General features: G+C 35.9%; 1 protein-coding gene across 1 annotated transcript in view; it reads right to left on the bottom strand.

Annotated features, from left to right (window-relative positions):
- Nucleotides 1-26,363, bottom strand: part of SPAG16 (sperm associated antigen 16) — a 270,139-nt gene that overhangs the window by 226,111 nt on the left and 17,665 nt on the right. The window contains exons 5-9 of the mRNA XM_062579355.1: nucleotides 26,166-26,303; nucleotides 20,926-21,033; nucleotides 19,541-19,658; nucleotides 18,221-18,290; nucleotides 12,375-12,526 (exon numbers count right to left, since the gene is read on the bottom strand). Of these exons, the coding sequence (XP_062435339.1) occupies nucleotides 12,375-12,526; nucleotides 18,221-18,290; nucleotides 19,541-19,658; nucleotides 20,926-21,033; nucleotides 26,166-26,303 (586 nt within the window). The remainder of the gene's footprint in view (nucleotides 1-12,374; nucleotides 12,527-18,220; nucleotides 18,291-19,540; nucleotides 19,659-20,925; nucleotides 21,034-26,165; nucleotides 26,304-26,363) is intronic.

Raw genomic sequence — 26,363 nt, 5'->3', positions numbered from 1 at the left:
ACTATCATTTCTTCTTAAGCTATTGCCCTTGCTTTTTCCATTTCTTTCTCTATCTAGCAAAGACATTTTCTAGTAACTTCCTCAATTCTTGAGAATCTACAGTAGTCCTAATCTCATTCACTAAAACTCTCCCTTGAGCTCCGAGTTGCTGGTCAAAAAATAAACAAACTGCCCTCTCTGCGTGCCTGAGCAGGTACGTGTCTCCTTTTCCACAGTGATTATATTTTTGTGGCAGAGACTCTTAATCAGCTATGAATCTGAATTTCATTTGTAATTTTAAATTAATTTTATGTGAACAGCTGTCTTCCACCTGATCTTGCTGGCATCCTTCTCTGACTTTACTAAAACCTTTAGTATTGCAAGCCACCTTATCCCTTCTTCCTCACAATAAACCCAACTGGATAGCTGTAGGCGTACAAAATTCCCTATGCTATTGTTCTTTTAACAGAATTCTTCTCTCATTCTCTATTCATTTTACAATATAAAAATGTCCTCATGTTCTTCACACGCAATTTTAACTATAACTTCCTTCGTGTACTACTTTCGTTCTCTGAAATTTTGAATCACAACAATTTTCTATCTCCTTAAGTTTTTTTCTCCCCTCACCTACAACCCGTACCTCTGCCTCATCCCCTATTTACTTACAGGTCATAGTCATCTGCACATCCTTACCAGTCTTTCAACTCAATTCTCTTTCCAGCTTTCATGTATTCTTAGGCACTTATGTGGAAAATCATGTAGAACATTACTGCACTTATGTAGAAAGAGACTTGCACTGCTTTTTTTCTTAAAAAAAGTACTGCTCCAGGTATCACGTATTTCAACATGTTTTCACTGTAGAAACAACAGCATACGGACAGGAGTACTGAGCAAAATAGCATTTCTGGAAAATGCCTTTTGGAGCAGGACATAAAAATCTCTGCTGGCAGACCTTCTGTTTCTCATTTCTGATTTAGAGTGAATACTTGCAAACTTCCACCTGTTGGTATTCAAGCAAACAGAATTGTTACAGCTTGCTTTCAATCATACAACACAAGTCCCAAACACCCGATTCACTCTTCTCTTCTGCAGTCCCCCAAACTTGAATACATTTCCGCATTAAGTTGCGGATTGCCTTTTTATTGCAGCTTCCCTAAAGATCCAATCATCTTAGCCATAGAGTTGTCTTGTCTTTCTCACCTATCATTTCATTCTTCTTTCACTTCTACCCTTAGCTGTCATACCACCACCTCAAATTATTATTATTTTTTTAATGTTCTTCTACTTCTGCCTTCAAGCTGCAGGCACCAAAGCTAATAGTTGGCAAGATATTTCACACCATAAAACTGAAAAATTAAAAAAAACACCTTGCATTTTTTACTCAAAGTAACTATGGTTACTGAAGAGATTTAACACCTCCTTGAAGATGTTTTTCTGTGGTAACCATTGCCACACACTTGGTAAAAGGCTTGTAACATCTCCATTACAAACTATACCTTCCGTCCCCCTATATTTTCCTCTGACAAAATCCTAATACAGTCTCCAAGCTTTCTGCCCTGTACTGAAGAAATATTCTCTGCCTCCAGACCAAGTTCAGAAATTTACTGTAATCACATTGACAACTGTTTAGCTGTTAGAGACCATCTTTTGTGTCATGGATAAAAACAAGACATTCAGAACTGTATTCCCCTACATAAATAATGCTCAGTAACATGTAACAGCCACCACTCTCCTTCTCAACTTCTATTATTCCCACAATTAAATGCATGCTTACCCTTTTTTCAGAAGTTGAAAAAACCTTAGGTTAAATACATACAGCTGATGAATTTCAATAAAAACACTACATTGGGACCCTGATCCGTCAGGATAACCTAGAGACCAAAGAGCTCCCTAAAGGAAATCATTTATTCAGAACAAAAGCATTTAAAAGAAAACCCAATTTAAAATTTAGAAACATGTTATACAAACACCTACTCTACAGTCAGTCAGCAGCAATACACCATCTAGAAAACTAGAGTGTCAAAACACTTCTGATGCCTTCATTAGTCCTGTGCCTGCTACTGAGTCTCACATACCTCTTCACTGAGGAGTTGCTATTATACAAGTTTTCTGTTGCTTCATCTTTCAAGTCAGGTTATAGCACCCTCCTTTCCTCTGAGCAAAGTAAACGTTCAGCTTGACATTTATACTTCAGTATTGTCTGCAATATCAAGTATATACAGTGATGATAACTTATATGCAAAATAACTTCCATAGCACATAACCACATTTTCCTGCAAAGAAGAAGAAATGATATGCTGCAAGAGCATAATTAAAGCTGATTAGGTGTCTCATTTCAGAAGTGGGATCTTAACTCCACATTCCCACATGTCTAAATTATCATCATCTTTTTTAATCCAAGACTTTGGTGCTAGTACAAACTCACACTACCTATGCGTGCTTAGGACCTTAACAGGGCCTCAAAGACACTTTATTAGAAGTTCCTATTGAGAAGTGTATTTTCTCTAAAAATTTCATTGCCTGACTGAATCTAAGGATAATGAGAACTAAGCAGAAGATAAATCACTCAACACAAACTCAAGAGAGTGATGTTTTTGTAAGTCATCAATTTTTCTTTTTAATTTAGAGCATAAAAAAATTGAGGATAAAACAGCATAGAAACATCTGGGAGAGAAGCAGCCAAAGTAATAGCTAAGAAGAGCAGTTCAAAGATCTACAGAGAAGATAACACAGCAACTGAACAAAAGATCACTACATAACAAAACTTTGTACTGATATATAGGATGTCTATATTCATAGCTTCTGTACACCCTTTAATAGAAAAGTAAAACACAATGATCCATACAGCAGTAGGAGTTTACCTCACAAAATCCAGCTTTCTGAGAACAAACATGAACAAGACATGCCTTCTTGTATTTTTGGAATAGGACCAGGCAAAACTTCTAAACATGCAATGGTCAAAAGAACATCTTAAAAGAAAAACAGTAGTTGGTATGAAAGTCGTTTTACAAGTAGGCTCAACTCTCACCATGAGACACTTCAACTGTAGACAGGCTTTTAGGATTCTGCAAGAAATAATTAAATTTGACTTCCCCCCACAAAATGTCACTTACCATAAAGTGCAAAGCAAGCACAAGAATAATTTCACATCACCTGTAGACTCAATTAACAGCTAGCAGCCACAGGGATGATCCTTTTCCTTGGCACCCACCGCAGCTTCCCTTGCGCCAACTAGCCCTATGGTGATGCTCTTCTAACTAAGCTAGCAGAAAACCACCACCACCAGAAAAATGAATTGTTTTCTGTAAAGAACAGACAGAGAAGGGGAAACAGGGGCAAAAACTGGAACCCCTTCAGTGGCAGCAAGCCATTTAATCCATTTAACTGCAAAGTGAAGCCTTATCCTATGTCAAAGTCTTTTTTCCTGCTGCTCTGGAAACTATATTTTAATTTAGAAAACAGTAAGGTGATTATTAAGATACTAGATAATCAGAAAATTAGCCTCCTCACTACAATATTGTATAAACACTGATTTTAAACAGAAGCTGGATATTTAACTAATATTTTTAGGGAAAATCTGAGACAGTGGTATCAATCCAGTCTAAGCATGTAACTCTTGAATCCTCAAAAGCATTCAGGCATCTATTCCTGCTGATTTCAATAACTGATAGCCATCTCAACTCCTTTGTAGAGCTTCAGATACTAATTGCTGCTAAATGCCCAGGCACTATTCTGGGAGGAAAAGCAGAAAACCTTACAATCTATCAGTAAATAGCCTATATCTATTGTGCATACACCTAAAGCAGGGATATAAATTCCAGGTAGATCAGTATCTCATTCTTAAAACACACACTTTTCTTGTGCAGCTAAAGGAAAAATGCTAACCAAATTAGAGCTGTTGCAAACTTACCAGATAGCACTAAGTAACAAAAACCGATCTCAGCTCTGTCATTAATATATTGACTAAAACAATTCAGTTACACACTAAAACAACGTTCAAATGCATTTGACTGGAACAGGCACAAAAAGGTTACACTTTTCCTGTTTCCTCTCATTACTTTTATTACAGTAACTTTTCTGACATGTAGTGATGAATGAATTCAATTTGTAAAAAGATGTTGAGAAGTAACAGAAATTGTAGTATTAGGAACAATACTTTTAGTTCCAAAGTCTCCACTTCGACAGCTCTCCTGCCATTCCTAAATTAGGAAAGAAAATCTTTTTCTGTTTCAAAGAAACTGAAAAGGATTGTTCTAAAAGGTGGAAATTTTAAGATGCTGCTGAGTAGCTGATACAGCCAAGTCAGAATTGTCCTCTCCACAGGTATTGGTATGCTCTGACCAAGCTTCGAGCCCCAGCTTTGGGGCATGCAGCCTCTTTTACTGGCGTTGATGCTGTCAGCTCAGATTGCCAGATGGTGGCTAGCGGCTTCCTCCATGTGTATCCTGGCAAAAACGGAAATAAACTACATAGCGATTGTAAACAAGTCTCTGCCATAGTTTTCTGACTAAAAGAATCAGTTAACTCAGCAGCACCAAGGCTGAAAACAAATACAAGTATTTTAAACTTTTTTCACAAGAACATAGCGGTTTAGAATGCAATACAGAATGAGTCCGATCAAACTTAAGTCTGTCCCAAATACTGTCAGTCTCCCTCTTCTCATTCTTTTTATATCTATGCTGTTTATAAAGTACTTAATTGCTACCACCACACTACCTTTAAGAAACAGAACAGCCATACATTGCTGTAAACAAATAGTGCCAGCAAACCCCCTTCAGTTTCTCTTCATCTTTATTTCCAGCCTATGTAGGTTTCTGAGGCCAAAGTAAGTCTGCACACACTGGCTGTTCAAAGGTCTGGTAGCATGGCAAAAATTGGCAGTGCTACTCCAAGGAGAACAAAAAAAAAAAAAAAAAAAAAAAAAGCCACACACACACACTGGCAGAAGATCCAGAGGCTTCTCTTCAGCAAGCCAATTAGTTTGCAAGGCAGAAGAGAAGCTGGAGAGGCAAGAGTCACGGAAGTTTAGTCAACAACAGACAACAAGAGCAGCAGAAGAAAAAGTTGCCAAAGCCTCCTACACTAGAACTCAAGGGAACATCTCTTTCCAACCGCTGTAGGTTTGAACAAAAAGAAGCATTTAACAACTATGTCACAAATTCCAAGTACAATACATTTGATTTGAATAGGATTTTCTCCAAGTATCATCCTCATCTCTACCTTGATTACTATATTTCATCATACTTGGAATAATTCAATTCCACAGAAACCCAAAATAAATCAAAATTTAACTTTAAATAGCCCACCACAAATGACAGCAATAAAAGCCTTCAGCAACAAAGCTTAAGTTTTTATTCAGGAACCACCAGATTGCCACAGGGGTCTTCAACTCAACAGGTCAACTGCATTTCACACAGCCTTTCCTGAGATACCATAATGTACAAGTTCTTACCAAAATAAATATTGAGGTATAATTTAGTAATTATTCAATAATCCTGCAGCACCTACAGTTGGGTTAGTAACATGTGGGTGACCATATGCATACATAACTGTAGTGAGTTTTGAACTTAAGTACAAAACATTCATGTTCCCTTTCCGTCCTTTTTCTTCAAAATATCTCACCCCTCTTATAAGGCAAACTGATGTAATAAGCAAGACCTGGAGCAGAGATGTGGCAGAATGTCTCCAAGCTTCTCTTCCAAAAGCTCCAGAAGACCAGGTCTGCACATTACATCAACTAGAAATCATCCTAAACAACAACAAAAGCTTGGCAAATCAGGAATGTATATATGTGTTTTCCTTATAACCTTACATTTTGATTTCTGCACAGTAAGTAGCGTTCAATCTGCGTAAGACTGGATATAAAAAAAATGAAGGATCACCTAACACTGGGCAAATCCTACAGACTTTTAAATTGCTTATTAAAAAATTTCATGTCTGAATAGAGAACAAACAGCTGCAGGTTATTTTTAAATTAATGCTCTAATAACCAGAAAAACCTATAAGGCTTTTTAAATGAATTTCTTTTTAATTTAAACCAGTTTTTGTTAACTTTGTTTGAGGTTTACAAAAGCAGAGCTCTGTTCTAGTAAGGACAGAAAAACTACAGTCCAAAAGAAATATTTGGTTAGACAAGAAACAGGAAATAGTGAAAGGCAAAGAAAAAAGAAATTAATCTCTTTTGAAAAAACCCATAACCTTCTTCTCCGGCATAGAATCCACTACAAGTACCTCCTGCACTCTCTGTAAGGAGATATATTTGCACCTTATCGAGCAAAGTGATTAAAATGATGGGGTCTTATTAAGTGATTTCCAAAATATCTCGGTCTTACAAGAGTTTATATTCTCCTTCTCACTCCTTTGAGAATTGACTCAGTCTCTTTTCCTCCCCATTCATCCACATATTCCCTTCTCTTAACCGAAGAATTTGCATGGCAAAACCAAGGATGACATCTTCACGTTAACCAACACCTGTAATCTATGCTGAAACACGCATCTGAGGTATTTTCCCAAGACCGCTGTTATATACATGGGTAGGTACTGCCTTTCCACAAATATTTTATACACATAATATAGCAACAATTTTTACATAAAGTGCGAAGAAAAGCTTGGAAATCTCTTTACTATTAAGAGCACTTTTAATATTCTTACACTTCGAGAACTACAAAGAGAATCTGAGCCAGTTCCTTAGGCTAAGGGCTTGAAAAATGCATATATAAACAGCTGACAAGTCCGTTCTACTTTCCCCCCCCCCACACCCCCTCTACAAATCAGCTACAGGAGTTAAATACTTTAAACAAACCTTTAAAAGTATCAGTAAACTTTCAAAGCATAGAGAATTCTGCTTAAGTATAATATACACAAAGAATTCTCATGTGAACAGTTATACTAGGATACGTGACATTTTTAAAAATATTGTGTATATATACACACAGATACTTTTCCTTTTCTTGTTTGTTCTTTTACTTGTTAACCTGTGGAAACTTGGGGAAACTGCTCTTCACAGATCTAATCACAGCAGACGGTCTCAATTTTTGCTTTATTACTTCAAGAGAACAATTTGTTTACAGATGCTACAGAAGCATTTTGCAGGTTTGTAATGCTTGTTTGCTTTCTAGCTTTCGAGCAAAACACTCCTCCAAAAATAAAAAGGCCCTAAGATGAGCAATAAACTACGTATCTAACTGGCTGATCTGCTTTGAATGATTTATATTGCACAGCACTTACTGCAACTGTACAAACACCAAATGATAAAAACTTTGTAAACAAATATAAAAAAAGTCACAAAGTATGTAAGAGACACAAACTAAATCTGTCAGCTGAGTAGAGGGTAATATTACTATCATCTCAGCATGTTTTAGCCTGTGCTTAGTTACAAAATTCTATGCTAGACTTGTAAATTTTTGTAAAACTTCTTTAATTCAGCATGCTAGTTGAGAGATCTTAGAGCACTTACAAAGGGAGTAGAAATAAGAAAGAAGTAACCATTAAGAAGAAGAAAGGAGGAGCAAGAGGACACAAAAAAAACCACTTTCAGGTAAGATGTGGCACTATCAGTACAAAAAAAGTTATGTTGTGCTTTTTCCCAAACTCAAAGCTTAGAAGACCCTGGCCAAACTCCATAGCAAGCAAGTAGACTGCATTTATCAAGAAATGGATACTTTTGCAATACTTTATGAAAATATTAATGTCATCACAAAACTTGTCTGTTATAGAATGTATACTGTTTAGCAGTGGTGTTTCACACAGGCAATTGCACTTAGGAGCAATAGTCTTGATTCACCTTCACCGTCTAAATACCAGTTTAAAATGTTGTGTGTTCCACTAGCATTAAAACAAGCCCACCATACAGAAGTCACTATGGGCTCGTTCCCAGGACCGCTGCCACCAGGGAACACCAGCTCCTTGACTTCTGAAGGCCAGAACAGTTACTTGCCTAGAACAAAGGTGTTACCATTTGACAGATGTTCAGCAACCTAAAATAAAATGAGCTGGTGCTAAGGACACAAATATGCTTACTGGGGTAGGAGGGAACAACCTCAACTTTAAAGAACCTTTTGGGACAGCGCAGAAAACGTCAATAACTTCTTTTCAAGACCCATGACACTTCTGAGGACCAATGAGATCATAAATTTTCAGTGGTCTGTCAGACCATAATCTCCCTGCTGACAGAGATTTCACTTTGGTCTTTGCATGCAAGAGTAAAGATAAGATCAGCTATTATGCAGTAAATAGTTTTAGTTATGACCAAAACCAGTCAGGCTTGGATCTGAACTGGAAATCTAATTATGAAAAGCCCACATTTTCATAATATGTGACACTCGAATGAAAAATAATTAGATTTTAAGGTGAAAATCTCATTTTCTATTCATAAGCAGTTTGTAATACAGTCTTAGCATTTCATTTCTTTTCATATCAGTATATTCAAACAAAAAATAACTAAGCTTTTTTTTAAAAAAAAAACTCCCAGAAATCAAGTATTGTTTGAATACACAAGAAAAACAACAAGGAGCAGCACGTTTCTACCAGGGTACTTATGGTACATTAGAAATTCATTAGCATGAAAACTAAACACTATCATTCAATTTCATTTTCCTTAAAGTGATATTTACATACGCAAAGGCTTTAAATATTGCAAAAGATTTAAACACCAAAATCTATAACTTAGTATAAAAAAGATGATTTAAAATAAATTCCACAGTGAGTGAGCACCTGAGCCCCTTCCATATTTTAGGGATCTAAGGGCTTGCTTCACATTTCAGTCACATCTCAGTGATTTGAGAGGAATCCAGTTTTATATGCATGAATAAGTAAATCAATAAACCAATGTAAATCAACTACTCAATTGTGTATTTCAAATGTTCCTTCTGGAAGGATACTGCTTTAAAAATACAATGGTGATCATTTCCCCCCTATTCAAATGCATTTACCGTTCCCATGATTTTGGCTTGTAATTGCTTATCAATGAAAGTTAACTGCACCGAATACATATATCAATTCCTAAAAATACCAAGTCAGATCATTGCTTTGTTGTATTAGAAACTATGTAACTAAGGCTCCAAAATTATTATGAAATTCTTCTAACACATCATACAATGTAAGTACAGATGCCTGTTATTTTGTTATACAATGCTCTTTAGGAGTCATTACAGGCTGCTATGTCTTAGTACAAGCTATATGTAACCATTACATTTTACTTTTGTAAATGTTTTTAACGTGCCATCGGCCAAAATTTCAAAAATCTTTCTGCAGAGACAGAAAATCTCAGCCTCAAAAGCATTCAAAAGCATTCAACGCTCTTCTCAGTAAAGTTTTACATCAAACAAAGCTTCAGAAAATTAAATTGCTGTAGTACATTATGTACAAATAGGATATATCTAACAGAAGCTGCAAGTTCCCTCCTAATAAATAATAAAAAAAACCAATATAGAGTGTACTCCGTGGGGAACCTGAGAAAAATTTATACGAATAATAAAAAAGGTGTATTTCAAAAGAATAATGAAAACACACTATCAAAGGTTCTCTATAATCTTAATGATCTATGAGAGCATTTTAATCAACTGTTTAAAGCTGTACTACATTCAAATTATTAATTTAAGTATTTATGCTATTGATACTGGCTTATTATGGGCCAGACACATATATAATATAGTCTAATTGCTTGTTACTATACAATTCAACTGAGTCTTGTAAAAAAGACTTTAAAATCAGAAGAATACATTCTCTAAGTTCCTAGTTGCTTTCCACTCTTTAAGTAAAAAGCACCACAAGAAAGATACTTTAGCTTTTAAATTACACATCAGTCATTATAGGATACTACAATAACACAGAATATGACTGTCCCTAGAGTAATGGTCCGACACAGTCATGAGTCTTATTTGTATCCACCTGAAAGCAAGCACATGTATTTGTTAAATTATTTAGCTGGCAGCTGGGCCACAACATAGAAAAAATTTTCGTCACCGGAGTTCGCTCCTTCGTAAAGATAGTTAGTATAAATATTTAATTTTCCTCAAGAATACAATTTCATGACCATATATCTACTTTTTACTGACAATGATATAATCCAAATGCCTAAATTTCAAAAAAGGACAAAAACAATTACTAAAATTAGAGAAACTGTTCACTAGTTGAACTTTTCTAAGCTTCAAACATTCACATACACTTACTGAAAGCAGCTGAGAAACATTTTATAGCCAATTCTACCTGCATCTTTTTCAGTTTTGTCATAAATTTGCCATTCGACTAGTGTTTTTAATTGCATTTATTCCTTCTACATTTTTCTCACCTGAACTCTGTGCAACTGACTGGTTTATATTCTGCCTCTTACTTCCTTTGCAGCACAAAGGAAACTTCAAGCATAGTGTTAAGTTAAATATGCCTAAGTAAACTTTACACCCCCCCAAAGTTATACAGGAAATGGCAAAATTAACAAGATGAGCCTTTGATAAAGGTCAAAGGAGATGAGGCAACACCTATAATTTGGTTTGATACTAAGTATCACATAAAACAACTGAAGTGACTCATTTATACCGAATCTTTTCTGCTGCAGCAAATGTTTAGGTGAGGAGCATCATTTTAAAAATAACTTAGATTAGAACTTCATTTCAATAAATGAGGACTACAGGACATAGTACTATGTATCTTGTTTTAAACATGATTTTGTATCACTGCTCACCACCTCTGACTTCATTCCCTCTGCCATTTACTTCTAAAGGAGACTAAAATAAGATCATTCATGTGCAATGTTCTCAGGCCTTTTCCTTTGTCAGAACAAAGGAAACTAGAATAATACATTTAGCAAATAAATATATAGTTTCATTGCTGGAAAAAACTGCCAACTTCATACTTAATTTTTGATTGCATAACCACAACAAAGTCTACCAAAAATACGCCATCATTTTTGATGTCTTATTTCTGGAGCTACTCCAGTTTTCTAATCTATTGATTAAATAAGGGCATCATGGCCTCTGATAGGACACATTTCAAAGACATAAGATCTGCAGCAGCACAGATGCTTACCAGATCCAGCCAATGGTGCTCATGAATTTCAAAACAGCAAAAAAGCCAAATAAACCCTACATAGGTAGTTTGCCCGTGTACTCCAATGCTGAAACATAATTCAACTGAAATTTATTGCAAGTGTCCTGATGGCTTCAGTAGAAACAGGAGCAAACAATAAGACTTCATAAGCTGAAGTATTTGACTCTTTATAAGTCAAATTGAAAGCAAGACACATCAATGACAGTCTAAGACAAAAAGCTTCTAACCATTGGAGAAAGAACTAGGAAAGGAGAGATTGACTGAATAGCAGGTGCCTCACTAATACTCAGATACTAATACGTGGGGAGACAGGACAGGATTGAGTTATTTCCAATAAACAGCAAGAAGGAAGCATTTTAGAATGCAATGGAATAAGACTGTTTGGAGGTTCAGGAGAATGAAGAGATGAAAACAGAAATAAAACGGCATAATTGTCAAAAGGGAGATGTATTGCTAATATCTCACACAAAGAAGGGCTCTGCAAAAACAGAAACGTACAAAAATAAACTACCTGGCACATATTCCTGTGGAGACAGGGATAGGAAAGATCGAAGCTGATTGAATACATTCACATAAACAAAGACTTATATATATTCAGAAAAACAATTTTAACAGTGATTTCCAAATGTGCAAAAATAGGCAAATTTAACAAATTGTAACAATTTTAGAGCCTAAAAAATTCTAGATATTAGAATGCTTAACCTGTGTTTTGGAATAAAAATAAACAACATTTTGTAGTTCCAAAGTTTAACTTCAAAAATTGAATCAAGTAGAAAAAAGTTTTTAAACAATAAAAAAATTCTACCAAAAATCCATTTTAACTTTAGAGAGTAAGACTACAACCTGCAAATCAAAACAACTTATCTTGGTATATTCAAGTTTGGAAACTTTCATTGACTACTAAAAAGTGAACAGTTTTTTACCTTTAGTCTCCCAAATTTTGTATCTTCTAGGCTATGTTGAAACTGACAGGTTGAAACACTTGAAAAGTTTAAATACTACAGAACTTCTCCATAGTACAGAAGAAATATCAAAGCACAAACATTTGCAGCCAGTGCTCCTCTTCTGCAGGCTGATTATATCAGAGCCTTGAAACATAGCTTGCTAGTTCAGAGTACTTCAACTCCTCAGAATTACTATTATTGCCTGACAAGTTAGTCTTCAATGAAAACTTACCTTAAAAATAAAAAAAAAAAGTTACCTACTTGTTCTATGTACTTTTACTAAGCATTTGTCACTACAGGAGAGAATGCTTTAAGTAATCATGCAGAACTCTCTCTCACCACATCTTAGTAAAATTTTTAAATACAGTCCAGATTAAATACCAAGAAACTGCAAAGAAGATTGCATACCTTTGGATATCTCTTGCCTATCTTCTTCATTGGATCTCTGCCTGGATCATGCGAAGAGCTTTCAGCATCAATGATTTTTTGCTGCCTGGCTTCCTGAAGAGCTTTCTGGGTGGGACCTTCTAGTCCTTTCTTCCTTACACATTCTTGGCCTGCTATAAGATACATACATATATCATAAATTAATAATTATAAGTTAATAATATTAACTGGAGATGGGAACTCTAACAGAAATTACACCACTTGCATAAAAAAGTACCCAAGCCACTGAACATGTAATGTATTCCAAGACTACATACAACTCCACTCCACAAATTCTTTTGGCGTAATCTACTTCAGCCTATCTAATGCTACATTAGATTCATAACTGAAATGAACACGGGGAAGGGTATTACACAATGGATCTACCACTATGTGGCAGAAGGGATACTACTCTGTGTTGGCAGCTCCTAGGTATCTGACTGCAGTTCCTTGCAATGCCTTGTACTGCGATTGCGGTCTGCAGTGTTATGCAGGCATACAAGAATCCAGCACTGAATTCCAGCAGGATTTGAACACGTACATCCCTCCAGTTCTTCGAGAAGTCTCAGATTGAAAAACACAGTACATAGCTAAAATCTAGACTAAAACAAGTGAAACTCATTGTATGCATTTGCCAATGCTCCCTCTTTCAAAATAATGTTTAAGACCTGGGCTAGGTCTTAAAGCTTTCTGACTTAAATTCAACTTTGACTTAAAGAAAAAAACTCCACTCTAAGGCAAAAATCACGGCTCAGGCAAGCACACAAACATCCTGTACACCCAACCTGAATGAAAATTGTAACCGATAAAACTGCCTGCTCTAACAAACAACACTTATTCTCACTGTTTTTAGGGTGTTGCAGACACCCTAAACAGTAATTTTCTGAAAAACCGTACACTATAAAGCCATTTTATATGTCAAAACTCTTCCCCACTCAGTAACTTCTACTCACTAGCACACTGCTCACAGAGGATTGAGTTTGTGCTTCATACTTACAAACCACAGATCTATGACAGCTGAAACAGTTAAAAAGCCATAACCATTCCACAAAGAGACCAAGCTGTAAAAACACTTGCAACTGCGCTAAGATGTGAACAGCTTGTGTTTTCCAAGTCTCTGCTCTGATTACATTGTAGCTGGAACAGGATCAACCAGGTTTAGTTTTTTAACTGGTGCCTTCCAGATTTCTTTTGGCATGACCTGAGAGCAATTACATTCGATCAAGGAAACGCAAAGCGCAGTTAACAGCCAGAGCAATGAGTTAATTCAACCATGAGTAAAGAAACTCATTGGGTTCAACTTTCAAATACAACTGAGTAACAAATAAGCAGCTATTCATAGAGAGTAAGAAACATTAAGTAACAATTTTATAACATGTTTTCACAATGAGTATACCAGTGCCCAGTTAGGTATGTAAGCAAGCCAAAAATCAAGATTACTTAATTCCTTCAGGCAAAAGTGGTCTTTTTCAGAGCAGCACTTATGGATCAAGACATACTTAAGTAAGGATGTAAATCAAATGCTCTGCTAGCATAAACCAATAACCCCAAAAAACAAAATGCAGTGAATTCTTTGATAATGAGATCCCTGTATGTATGATCCTGCATTAAGCGTTTGATGAAAACTTTCATACAAACACACACTGTTGGATTTAGTCTTTAATCCATAGCCTGCAGATCTCTGGCAGGACCAAAAAACGGAGAGGAGCTTTGCATTCAGAAAGGTCAGCTGACACAAGCCAAGGCAAAGATAAGTCACACAATTTTGTGGTGAAAACCTCCTTACAATATCTGTTTCACCTAGCTTGGATAGGAAGGTGCAATAATATAAGTTGAAAACACTAGTCCATGCAGTCAAATAAAATAATTGTCCAAAATAACACAACATATATGTAGGCAGTGATTCAGATCCAAAATACATTGAATCTGCCATCAATTAAATTGATTAAAATTAATCAGATTTAATGAGCAAAAAGTCTGTAACTTTGTCAGGAATCAGTCAGGAAACAATCAAAAATTCTGTCAACTCAACTAGATCCTTTCAGGTATTTTGCACAACGGTATACAACAAGCCATGTAGCGGCACTACATTTCCAGGTATCTCAACCAGACAGGGTTCATTTTCCATGAAGGCTGCAAATACAGCAAAACCAGAAAAGGGGATATAGCCACTTGGACGTTACAGAACTGACAGAACAAAAGCAAAAATTACTTAGCTCTCACCAAAAGATCTATACAAGTAGATTTCTCAATAAACCACAGATACTACTAAGGCTTGAATCCTTGTCCAGTGATTTCAGGTTTGGCCCTCTGACCGCCGATCTGAAATGCTCTAGAAGAGGACTGAGTCCTTATTTTCACTGTGAACAGAATTCTCGGTTAAACATCTTCATATAAACTCTTAACAAACCAGGTTGCTAAGTAGAAAATATAAACTTATAATCATTTTAAGAAACACACAAGACTTTCTCTTTAAAGATTCGGGTACACAAATCACTGTTCACAAAGCTAAACAGCAGTCAGACTGGCAGTGGGTCAGGAACTAAAGTCACTAAGTTACCTAAATTATATACTTTATATTGCTGGTGCTTGCCTCTTCAGCTGTTCAAAAAACATCAGGCAGAAAGTTGTTGCATCAAGTACATAAATAATAAAAAGCTTTCCTAAAATTAATTTTAAATACTGTTATTTTTTTTCTACCTAGCTACCAGACACAGACTTACAGTGTAAACTCACTGGGAGTATTATGAAGCTTCCACTCCTTCTTCAAATACGCCACTATACAACTGGGAAAAGCAAACAAAAAAAAAATCCCAAGACAAATAAAAAAACCCCACACTACAATAGGTATGCTGGACCTCATCGCCACTATTCAAGACCTCAAACTGCTGAGCAAACCCAAAGCTAGTTAAAGCCACTTTCAACACCCTGTAGCCCGACCTAGTGCTCTGGTACCTGTAGTCAAGTAAGGGTGTGGAGGAGAAGCAATACTGGAAACAGTGACTGACAGTCTCCTGCTCTTAATAGCTGCCAGACAAACATGCACCTTCATTCTTTCACACTCTGCATGGCAGTGAAAGCAGACAGCTGACCAGAAAAGGTATCTTACCTTGGCAAATGATACCTTGCCAATCTAAACGTTCACTATCCTCTAAATAAAGTGTACCAATGATAGCATGAAATGGTCAGTCCTGAGGAGACTGTAGCTGAAACAATCTGCACCTTACAGAAGAGGCTTGCAAGTCCAACACCACTGGTTCCTTCCAAGTCAAGAATTTAATTTTAGAGAAAATGCAGCAAGCATTTCTCCAGTGTCTGTGCACTGCTTGCTTCTTAAGGTTTCAATTACCACCTCATGAATAAGAACCCAAGAGGCAACAGAACACGACCATCTTTCAAGAGGCAGCAGAAAGCATCTGAGTAAGAGAAAATATCAGCCACTGAGACATGAGGATGACCGACAGAGTGCACTAAAATGATGCAGTATTAAGAGGACAAGGTACTAGAAAAAATATCACTTGATTTGTTATACACAGGGTATGAGGCAAATTAAGGCTTGTGCAAGCACATGGGTGCCTGATGAGCTTAGTTTGTGCTGGATACTAAGTGATTTTTTTTTTGTTGTTATTATTATTTATAACTGTTCCCCTGCTTGTCACTTTTTGGTATTATAAAGTGCTCTCAAGGTTTTTTAGAGAATAAACAAGTACTACAAAGTACCAGAGAGCAGTTTTTAGGATCACTCAAACAAATGAAAGTATGTGTAATATGAAAGAGAGACAGATGGGGCATCTATAATGTAAAACACTAGCGCAGAGGAGGAACCCACACTACACATCAAGTCAGAGCATAATGAATAGTTGAATGCGGTATGTCCTTCTCCTAGACTAGCACAAAATAAAAAGCCCATTCTGTAACCTCCTCTGCAGCATGATGGAAGTGAGCATTATGCTCTTCACCAATGCAGTTTTACACTTTTTGTTGTAACAAGACTTAGACTACAGCAGAGCATTACCAGTAGACACAGCCACAAAAATATTTTGGGGGCCTAAAATGTGCCTTGCTAAAGAGTACAATGCTAATTTATAAAAGAAAAAAAAAAGGCATCAGAATCCAAAACCAGAATGGTACTATGAACACTGCAGAGACCTTCTAAATGCTGCCAGGACTTCTGCGCTCCACTGTGTTAACACATCTGATGTTTATACTTTTAGAACTTTAGATCAGTAACATTTTGGGAAAATAAAATTAAAATCATAGCTAAGTTTCTACTGGGCAGGACTTCAGAACCATTCCAGGTCCTTACAGGAATGAAAGCAGCTCTGCTCTTAACTAAAGAAATCCCCAAAATACAAAAGTAGTAGAGTATGCTCCTAAGTGTACTGAACTTGGTCTCTCTCAGATCACCAAGGAAAGTGAACACCAGAGTCAAGAGACACCTCAGCTATGGAAGCCTACCACTGCTGCACAGAAGCCAAGACCTGAGCCAGGAGTAGCATCTTTCAGACAGTTAGATCTCAATGAGGTCCACCAGATGTACTACATCAGTAATAGGCAGGCAGTAGCAGACATCTGAATGATAGTTGAAATGTCTTCATTAATATTAAATAAGCCATTCTAATAGCCAGGGAAATGCCATTCTCTTTACTCAACTACAAATATACTTTTTGTGTGTTTTTAATAAGCAGCTACTAATTTTTTCCTGGTCTTGTCTTTTATACAGGAATTTTATACAATGGAAGCAACTCCATGGATGTGGGAACTAACAAAGCTTGATTGTCAGAAGTTGGAATTACTCTGGCTTTTTAGCTGCAGCATAGCAGAACTTTTGGTCTTTTAACACATGATAAAGCACTTGAGAAACAAAAAGTACCCTAATGACAAAAAATGCTTTGTCTGAAAGTTGTGCGATACTAGATACCTGCCTGGTCACCTGTGAGCCAGAGAAATTCATTTCTCTGGTGTGAAACTCCAATCTGATCAAAGTTCTGCTCACAACTAGAGCAGGTGCAAAATCCCTTTACTACAAGAATTCCCTGTCAAAGAAGGGAGTGCTCTCACTGTAGCAGCCTCTCCCCTGGAGGAGGCTTTAATACCATTTCCCCTCTTCATCCCATCTGTTTTCACAAGCCTCCTGGAAATCTGGTATCTGTCAAATACCAACACTGTCAAATACACCTGAAATTAGGAAACAGGTCCAAAATTAGGAGAGAGATGCACACAAAGAATACGATAGCATGAGCTTCATTTATTTCGGAAACAATGCAACAACACAGTGCTAAGGTTTTGCTAAAGGAGTCAGAAAAATCATTTAGTAATTATGCACATATTCAAAACACCAGGAAAGTAGTGCCATACCATATAGAAAAAGATATTCCAGCATGTACCACATAACTCTGCATTATTAGCAAGCTTCTATAAAAATAAGGCATGCTAAAGCAAGAGGCCAGATTTCACAACACCATTATTTCAAAATATTTAGACTATAACAGAGATACTACAATAAGCTGGAAAGGGTCACCCACATGAAAAAAATAGAATTAGTGGACAATAAAACAAAATCAGGTGCCAAGTAAGTTCTGAGGATGAAGTCCTTCCACACTTATATACTTCATATTGTCATGAGCAGATTCATCCACAGATACATACTATGTGGATACATAGTAAAATAAATACTCAAATGATAGAATTTCTGCTCTTCATCAAGACTGCTGATAAAATGTTTGTAGTGCAAATGTTACTGATTTACTATTACACCAGACTCTGAAATTCCCAACAACCAAAAAAAAAAAACCCATAACCAGTACAAGTTTAAAAGAATATTTTACCTTTTGTCACAGGAATCTGAATGGCATGCCCAGACTCTAAATTTTGCAATGTAGCTTGTAAGCCTGTAACCTAACATAAAAGAGGAGAGAAGAATGGGCAGCATGAAAACTTTGCTTTCTTATTGTCTGTTTACAACACAACATGCGTGTGTGTGTATTTAAGTACAAAATTCTATGTATAATACTTGAATTTTCTGATTATTTCCAATTAAGTTCCAAATACTACTCTAAATTTTGGAAATGTCTGATAAATCCATGTGATAAAATACAAGTTATCCAGAATTTCTCCAATTACTTTTACAGCTCTACTAAAACAATGCTGAAATTTACAATGCTAAGGATCATATTGTGCCATCAACTTTTACCACTGTTAACACTAAACTGATCTTTTACTCAGTGGCACCACATGAGTTTTTTTTGTCATAGTAAAATGCCACAGAATGTGGTGCTCTAAGTTACAAAACATCCTTCATTCCAGAAGGCTTACAATTCATAACTAGATAGATCTTGCATGATTTCCTGAAATTTCATAGTATTGGAAACAATTTTGAAAGCTGTTGTTTTCCACTTTGATTCAGCATAACTGTATATGAAGTAAAAGAAAATGTCCTAGAGAAAGAGAGGTTACTGTCCAATTTCAAACATATAACCCTCAGTCTTTTAAAAGCCCACTCTCAGGTGACCTGAGCAAAATTGGAGGCAGAAGAACAGAAAAAATAAGAGATGGGGACTACCAGATGACAGAGAGAGAAGCAGCTAAATTGTTCATGTTACCCACATATAGCTGACACTACTGCAGAAACGCAATGCATTTGGCCTTTTTTTTTTTTTTTTTTTTTTGCTTAAGAATAACCTATTGGCTAAACATGCGAAAGACAGTTTTCTGTTCTTTATCCATGCAATCTTTGCTTTGACTTTCTGCTGAAGGGGAAAGCGTCACATTATAGCAACCTATACATCAGATAACAGTCATTTTCCGTCTTGAGCAGAATAAGATTACAAGAAGAAAAGTTGTGTCTGGCAACCACTAGTTTAGGAAAAATTTTATGAAGATCATTCGTAGTTATACCTAGGCAAAAACTTCAGAAATTAGTAATAAAGGCTAAAATAAACAAGCTCCTAGGGGAGCTGAGACCTACCATTTTAAGGCATTACAATTCACATAACACTGAAGTTTCATCAAGTAACATGAAACCAACTAAAATATTCTGCTTTCAACTACAGCATAAGTGAATTGTTTTACCAGAAGTACCCCTGATCATTTACTGAAGTATTTAACATTCTGTATAGCTTTGCAGGTATTGTTCACCATAATTTTACCTGCCCAACTGCTCTGTCTCTCTCCAAACTAGTTAACATTTTCTGTCTCAGTGTAGTCTGGTATTTTTCAGTCAGCTGCTTCAGCACAGGTTCATATGATGCATAATGTGTCTTCAGCCTATGGAGAGAAAAAAAAAAAAGACAGACAAATGCCTTTTAGAAGTCAAGTTAAATTTGTCTATGTAACCTTTTTCCTGAACACTACATAAAGGAACAAAGTGCCAAAAAGTCAACATGCAGGAAAGAGCAAAAATTATTTGGTATGTCACCATCCAACTACAGTGCTGAGGAAAAAAAAAAGAAAAACAGTAAGATCATTAAGTGGATTCATAGTTTCTTCAGTCAGTTTTTAAGGCAGTCCATTCAATTTTGATTTGTTTTCCTTCTTTTACACGCATGATACACAATTTTGTTAATTTGTTTTCTTTTTGCTGATGGATGGATTGAAAGATTTCACTATTATTTGACTACCAACTAGGATCTTAAACTAGAAAACAGATGAAATACTCCCTTAGCTGCACTGCATGTTCTGAACATCCAGCCACTAATTCTTCCAACTAGCTAAAACTCAGACATTCTGCAATATCTCTCAAAAAAACCTGATCCATGCAATACATGACAAGCTTCAAGAATACTGTATTTTGCAAAAGGCAACACAGAATATATCAATAAGTAGTGCCCTCTTGCATCAATATATACAGATTTTAAAGTTAAAGATTTAGAATATGCAACTATTACATGCATTAGTTGGTAACAATATTAGCAAACCAAAATTCTGGCAACTGGTTGAAGCTGCAGATCTAAGCTACTCAGGTTTATTTCAAACTAATTCTGACATAAATCCATACAAAGAGATTCTAAGGAGTCAACATTATCTAGCCCATCAACCTTCTGATGGCCAATACACAGGTTCTATTAGCTGTTGCATCTCCTTCCCTCTTAAGCAGAAAGCTCAGAACACAAAAGTGACATCATAAGTTAACCACAGGAAGTTCAAGATGCAGAAGCACAGAAACCTCCAGTTACAGAAATCACAACTGTGAAGCACCTGAACTTAGTGGGATGCACATTACCATTATAATGGATAAGGATCTAAACCCAGAAATCTCTGCATAATTAGGAAAAAGAATCTCATCCATATCTTCAACTCTTAGAGATCCTACATACTTTAATAATACATCACCCCATTCGAAATACCTAAAATATACAAAAAATCATTGAAGTTAAGAGACATAGGAGAACAGTCAGGTGGAACTACTATTTATGAAGACACTAACTAAATGCAGCTAGCTTTACTTCAGCACTTTGAATTCTACCACATTATCACATTCCCAAGCAACAAGTTCATTATGCTTGGTAATTAAAAGAAATAAAAAAGTTTTTACCTTTTGATGTCACAAATAAGTTTGTTTTTTTCTTGGACCACTCGCTTATGGTGCATTCGATGAAAGTCACGTTCTTTCTGCATTTTTAGGAGAGCCTCTTTTGCTTTGCTACATGTAAACAGAAAACACAAGAGAGTGTTATTGGCCTCCTCCTAGTAGCTGATCTTCTAGGTATGTCTACATATAGAGATAACTCATTTACAGATATGCAAATGCCTACTGTACTCAAGTTGGAAATTTTTGGTTAATATCCCCTATGTAGATAACATGTACTTTGAGGGCTTTTTGCTACCAAGTCATGTACAAAAAGAGTACGTTTTCTCCATTACCTTTCTTCAGTTCCTTCAGATAGTATCCATAGGGATTTTGGCATTATACATCTCAGAACAGCTGAGATGGTCTGGGATAAGGGGGCTTGTGGAGGTACCTATTCAAATTACAATTGATCAGAAAAACGTGCATGTTGGGGATTTGAAATTCTACAGGAAAGTGTACTGTAACACTGATTTTCCAAAATCTGCATCAGATCTGGAACCCAGCATAATATCACAATAGAACAACACACAGAAGGGTAACTGTATCATTGTATGGCAAATATGTGCACTTAGAGAGCTTCTGGAAGAAAAATGCACTAAAAATCTAGGCTCTAGATGAAGTTGGCAGCTTGTCCCCAGGTGTTATTTTTAATATGTGACAGTAGGATGAAAAGGGAATCCATTTCAAAGGTCACTGCAAAGATACTGGTACCTATTGCACCTATTACATCATACTATATGAAATACCATATTCCACACAAAACCAAGCAACACTGAGATACTCTACTCAATAAACCTAAAGCTCTGTATACATTTAATACACAGATTCTCCCTCCTTTTACCATCGTGGGTTTGGAAGCAAAGACTGCTAGAAGAACTGTTCAGTTACAAAAGATGCTTGAAACCACCTTGCACAGAAACTAGTATCTTTTCTTTGAAAAAAATGAAGTTCATTTCCTCTTCAACAGGACTTAGCAAAATAACTGACAGTGGAGTACACCAAAATTACAGGTCCAGGAGGAGTACAGGTAACTGCTATTATGTTTAATAGCACAAAATACAGAATATTATATATAAACTTAAATAAGTATGGTATCTAGTAGTATGTGTGAGTTGTTGCCCATAGCAGGAACAGTTAGATGACCCAAACAGCACAGTGAATCTAATGCCACTGTATATCAGAGTTGAGAAAAAACTGTCAGGGAAATGAAAACAGGCAGGGCTGCTCGTGCAGTAACTATCAGAAGACTCAAAGAAGCTGCAGACATGCACACAGCATTCCGCACGCATACGCACAAGTATCAGAAATTGTGAAACAAAATAAATGAGGATGTTTGTATCAGGAAACAAAGTATAGATTACATATTCTGCTTAAGGTCATATGAACAGTTCATGAAATCAGATGCAAGTTAGTTGGAGATCTCGGGACAGTTCCTTGAAACAATTCCATTACGACACCACTCACAATATCAGAGTAGCTGTAAGATGTTGAGTACAAAGCCCACCTCTGAAGAGGAGATAGCTTGTTCCAAGAGTGAAAAATATCACTACAGCTATGACAAGGCCAGCACCTTTTTCTTTTTGCTAAGACAAATGCCAAAGACTGCAACAGACAGGTCTCTCCATTTAAACTTCTCTCAGAGAAGCAGTCTGATAAAGATAACTGAAAAAAGGAAATAAAGCATAAATTTTCAAAGGTCTGAAAATCACTTGTCCTGTTCCCACTGAATTTAAGTGGCACTTAATTCCCCAAGATGGTGAAAGTTGTAGCCCTAACATTTTAATCAGAAGACAAACATTCTTAGAAACCATACATTTTCATACTTTTTACTCCCTGTCTAGTTTATATAGCATTTAAGAACAAGTTTGCCAAGTGCACCATATAATAGGAGAAATTCATTTTAAAAAGGTGCACAAACTGTACACTTTTTTTAAAGTACAAATGGGTAAGTATGTGCAAGCACGGTTAGCTTTTAGCACTGAAGGTCAACTGAGGATTTTATAGCTGGTGACAGCAGTAACTGTAGTAATAAATACCATTTCCAAGAACATTTTACATTTTGACTGTTACTGTGGCTGTAAAGCTGGATGCATATTTGTGCGCATTCTCATAAAAATCAGGATAGAAAGATACCTGCAAATAAACTTCCCAACTGATGTTTGAATTCAGTTAAAATCCTCGGCCCAACATTCTATCATTAAATAATAAATTTCTACTTCTTTAAAGAACTTAAATATCACGGTTACCAGACCCGTGATCTTAAACCCAATATACTATGATCATTGTCCACATACGCATTTGAACAAAAAGTAACACAAATTGTCTGGTTGTTAAAAAAAGACCAAAATATATGGGATTCAAGGCATTAAGTCATCATATAGGCAGAGTTTAATATGCCTGCGAAATTATAATTCATTATTTAACTGATAAGCAAATGATATTATCAGAATATTAAATCCTTAAATGACAAATCATCATGGAGGACAATGAACTAAATCAATTTAACAAGCTAAGGATGTTATCCTCCACCTATGCTAGTTCTACTAGTCTAGCGTAACAGTCACCAATTTTCAGAAGTAGTGTTTTCAAATTTTTCTAGTATTGGAAAGAATATCGATGCTACTTTTACAGAAATACTTCAGCAGATAATTACATCCTTTTTAAACAAGCAGAGCTCATCTGTGACCTTTAAAATAAACGAAAAAAAATACCCCTAAGTGTACTGCCCTTCTATCTAAGTATCACTACACTGCCAGCCAATGCAAGTTAGTTTTGATTTCTACTACAATGCAATTTCAGTTTTAAATAATATTTTAAGTTCAAATTAGTAATACATCTAAACTTTACAATAATAACCATTACTAGCTTTGGAGTAAAAGGATTCTGCTGATAATTACTTCTCTTAATGCGTGCATTCTAGTGATTTTCTTATCTCAAGATGCCTTCAGATATTAGGCAACCTATTAAAAGTGTATACTCACTGTATACAGGAAATAAAGCTGATCGCAAATCTCTAAATAATGAAAAACCACAGTGAAATTTCTCTAACAGTCTGCAATCCACTCAGTTTGCCTACCTGTCTGCCACACAGCCATGCAAGTACTGCATTAAAGCACCCAAAATATAATCACATTTAGCTTCTAGACACTGAGTCTTTCCTGACAATTGTTAAACAACATTAAAGCAGGAGGTAATTGGTTTACAGTCATTTACTCTGGACCCCCATCCTGCTCAAGTCACAAATAACATCTCTTTTCAACAAGATGGCTGTCAAGAGTAGCAAGCTCAGAAATACCAACGGTAATTAAAAGCTGTTTCCAAATACAATTCACAGCACTGTATCTCACTATGAAAGCTTTCCAACTGATCTAAAGAGCAAGAATAGAGGGCTTTCTTTGATCAGAAATCATTATTTCCTAGACAGTCAAATCAGCATTTCTTCAGTGCTCTTAGGCATTCTGTTCTGAATGTGAACTAGTGAATTCTCACAATACTTGAAAAACCCAAATTGTCCTTGAGGTAGTTTTGGCTCCTGCTGGAATATTTACTTTACAATAGGAAGGGAACTTACTCCACACTACTTACTAGTTGACGTACGAACAAGAAAAACGCTGTTAACAGTCGCTACACTAAATGCGTTGATTTAGCATAAGGTATTGCAGTCGAGGTTTACCCAAAAGACAGAAGGAAACAGTTTAACTCCATGGTATGGAGAGTAGAACTGCTCAGCTTCGCTCATTACTCCAGAAACAGTACTGTTTTAATTCATAAAACCTTCATAACAAAATAAGTGAAGCTAATATCACAAGGGCTAAACTTTAACCATTAACATCAGTGAAAGTTTTGACAACTATTCCAAATCTAATGTTCAAAAACTGGGTTGTGATAATGGTCACTACTTACTACTTTGGTTACTACTTTTACTACTATGTATATTCCACTGCAACATTAGCAGAAAGTGAAAAACAGTGCAGAAAGAACTCATTGTAAAAGTGTCTGAATAAGGCACATGCCGAGTTAAGTGCAATATCTAACAGCGAATGGCCAAAAAAGAATCCACCCACTTCTAATTTGTATCACGTAGAATCCTCCTATATCTCCTATACAACGCTCTCCTTGTAGGGAGGGAGACATCCATTGTCCAGAAGTACACCAGAAAACAAAAGAATGCTTTATATATGGCCCATCTCAAAGTATACTGAGTTTAATAATATTTTTAGATTGTACAGAATTGGCTATTAAAGCTGCCTGCATAAATATTAAAGTGTTAATTTACATTTTAATTAATTAAAATTAATTCAATTATAGTTATTACCTGAGATATTCCGCATACCAACCATGATTACTTAAGATCAGAGTAAATATTCAGTTTTCACAGAGAGGAACATCCTAAATGAAACCTAAACAATAATTAGTAGCTTGAGCAATCTTAAGGAAAATCAGAGTTGGAGTTAACTTTTTTCTATACAGGTCCATATTTTAAAACTATGCCCTCACAAAAATCACAGTGAGCTCATTATTAGGTCTTAGGGCAAATTCTGAATGAATATACATGCAGATGTACCATCCCTCAGAAAAGACTAACATTATATTAGTTCATTATAGCATCTCTCCATTATATAGGCTAAACATCCCAACTCCAATACCTGTAGTATAACTGACTCTTGTAAAAATCAGCTACTGCAATGAACACAACTACAGTCAATAATGCTGATTTACATTCACATACTATTGAACATTAGGGCCTGGAAAAATAGGTTATTTGCATTTTAAAGAAATGCAGAATAATTTGAGTGATTTTCTTCCTATGCATGCTGATGTCTTCCGGTAGCTGTAATCTATAGTATGGTATTTTAATACAAATGCATATAATAAATTTTTCCACTTCCATGTACTATATTCTCATGATTCTTTTTAGTAATTTGTTGTGATGGCTGGATCTTGAAAACCATCTTCTATAGCCCAGTAAATACAAGGAAAAGAAATACAGCCTTAGGTTTCTAATAGCGCTCAGAGAAAAACTGAGCTTTAAAATGAATAGTACCCACCCAGAAATAAAAACATACATGTAACACCCACAAGTAAGAAATATGCATAGTCAGCATACAGAAAAGGAATGAATTATTTTCCTTAAGTACTTGTGTTTACTTTATTCAGGCATTTACTACTGTATATAAAAGTTTCATTAACACCAAACAACATACTTAGCAGCAAGCTTATAGTTTTCCAAATCCTTCTTCAAACGCATGTTCTCAGTCTCCAGTTGCTGATTGTGAGTATACACAGTTGGAACCAATCCAATATCTTTGGCTGTGAACATGCCTCTCTGTATCAGCTCATACCTAGCACAAAATAAATGGAGAGATTTTATGCCATGTTCCCTATTTCTCAATTCACTGATG

The sequence above is a fragment of the Rhea pennata genome, chromosome 6 (assembly GCF_028389875.1).
Source record: "Rhea pennata isolate bPtePen1 chromosome 6, bPtePen1.pri, whole genome shotgun sequence".
Classification (NCBI taxonomy): Eukaryota; Metazoa; Chordata; class Aves; order Rheiformes; family Rheidae; genus Rhea; species Rhea pennata.
The sequence above is the reverse complement of the archived record's forward strand: the minus strand, read 5'-3'. Positions and strand labels throughout refer to the sequence as shown.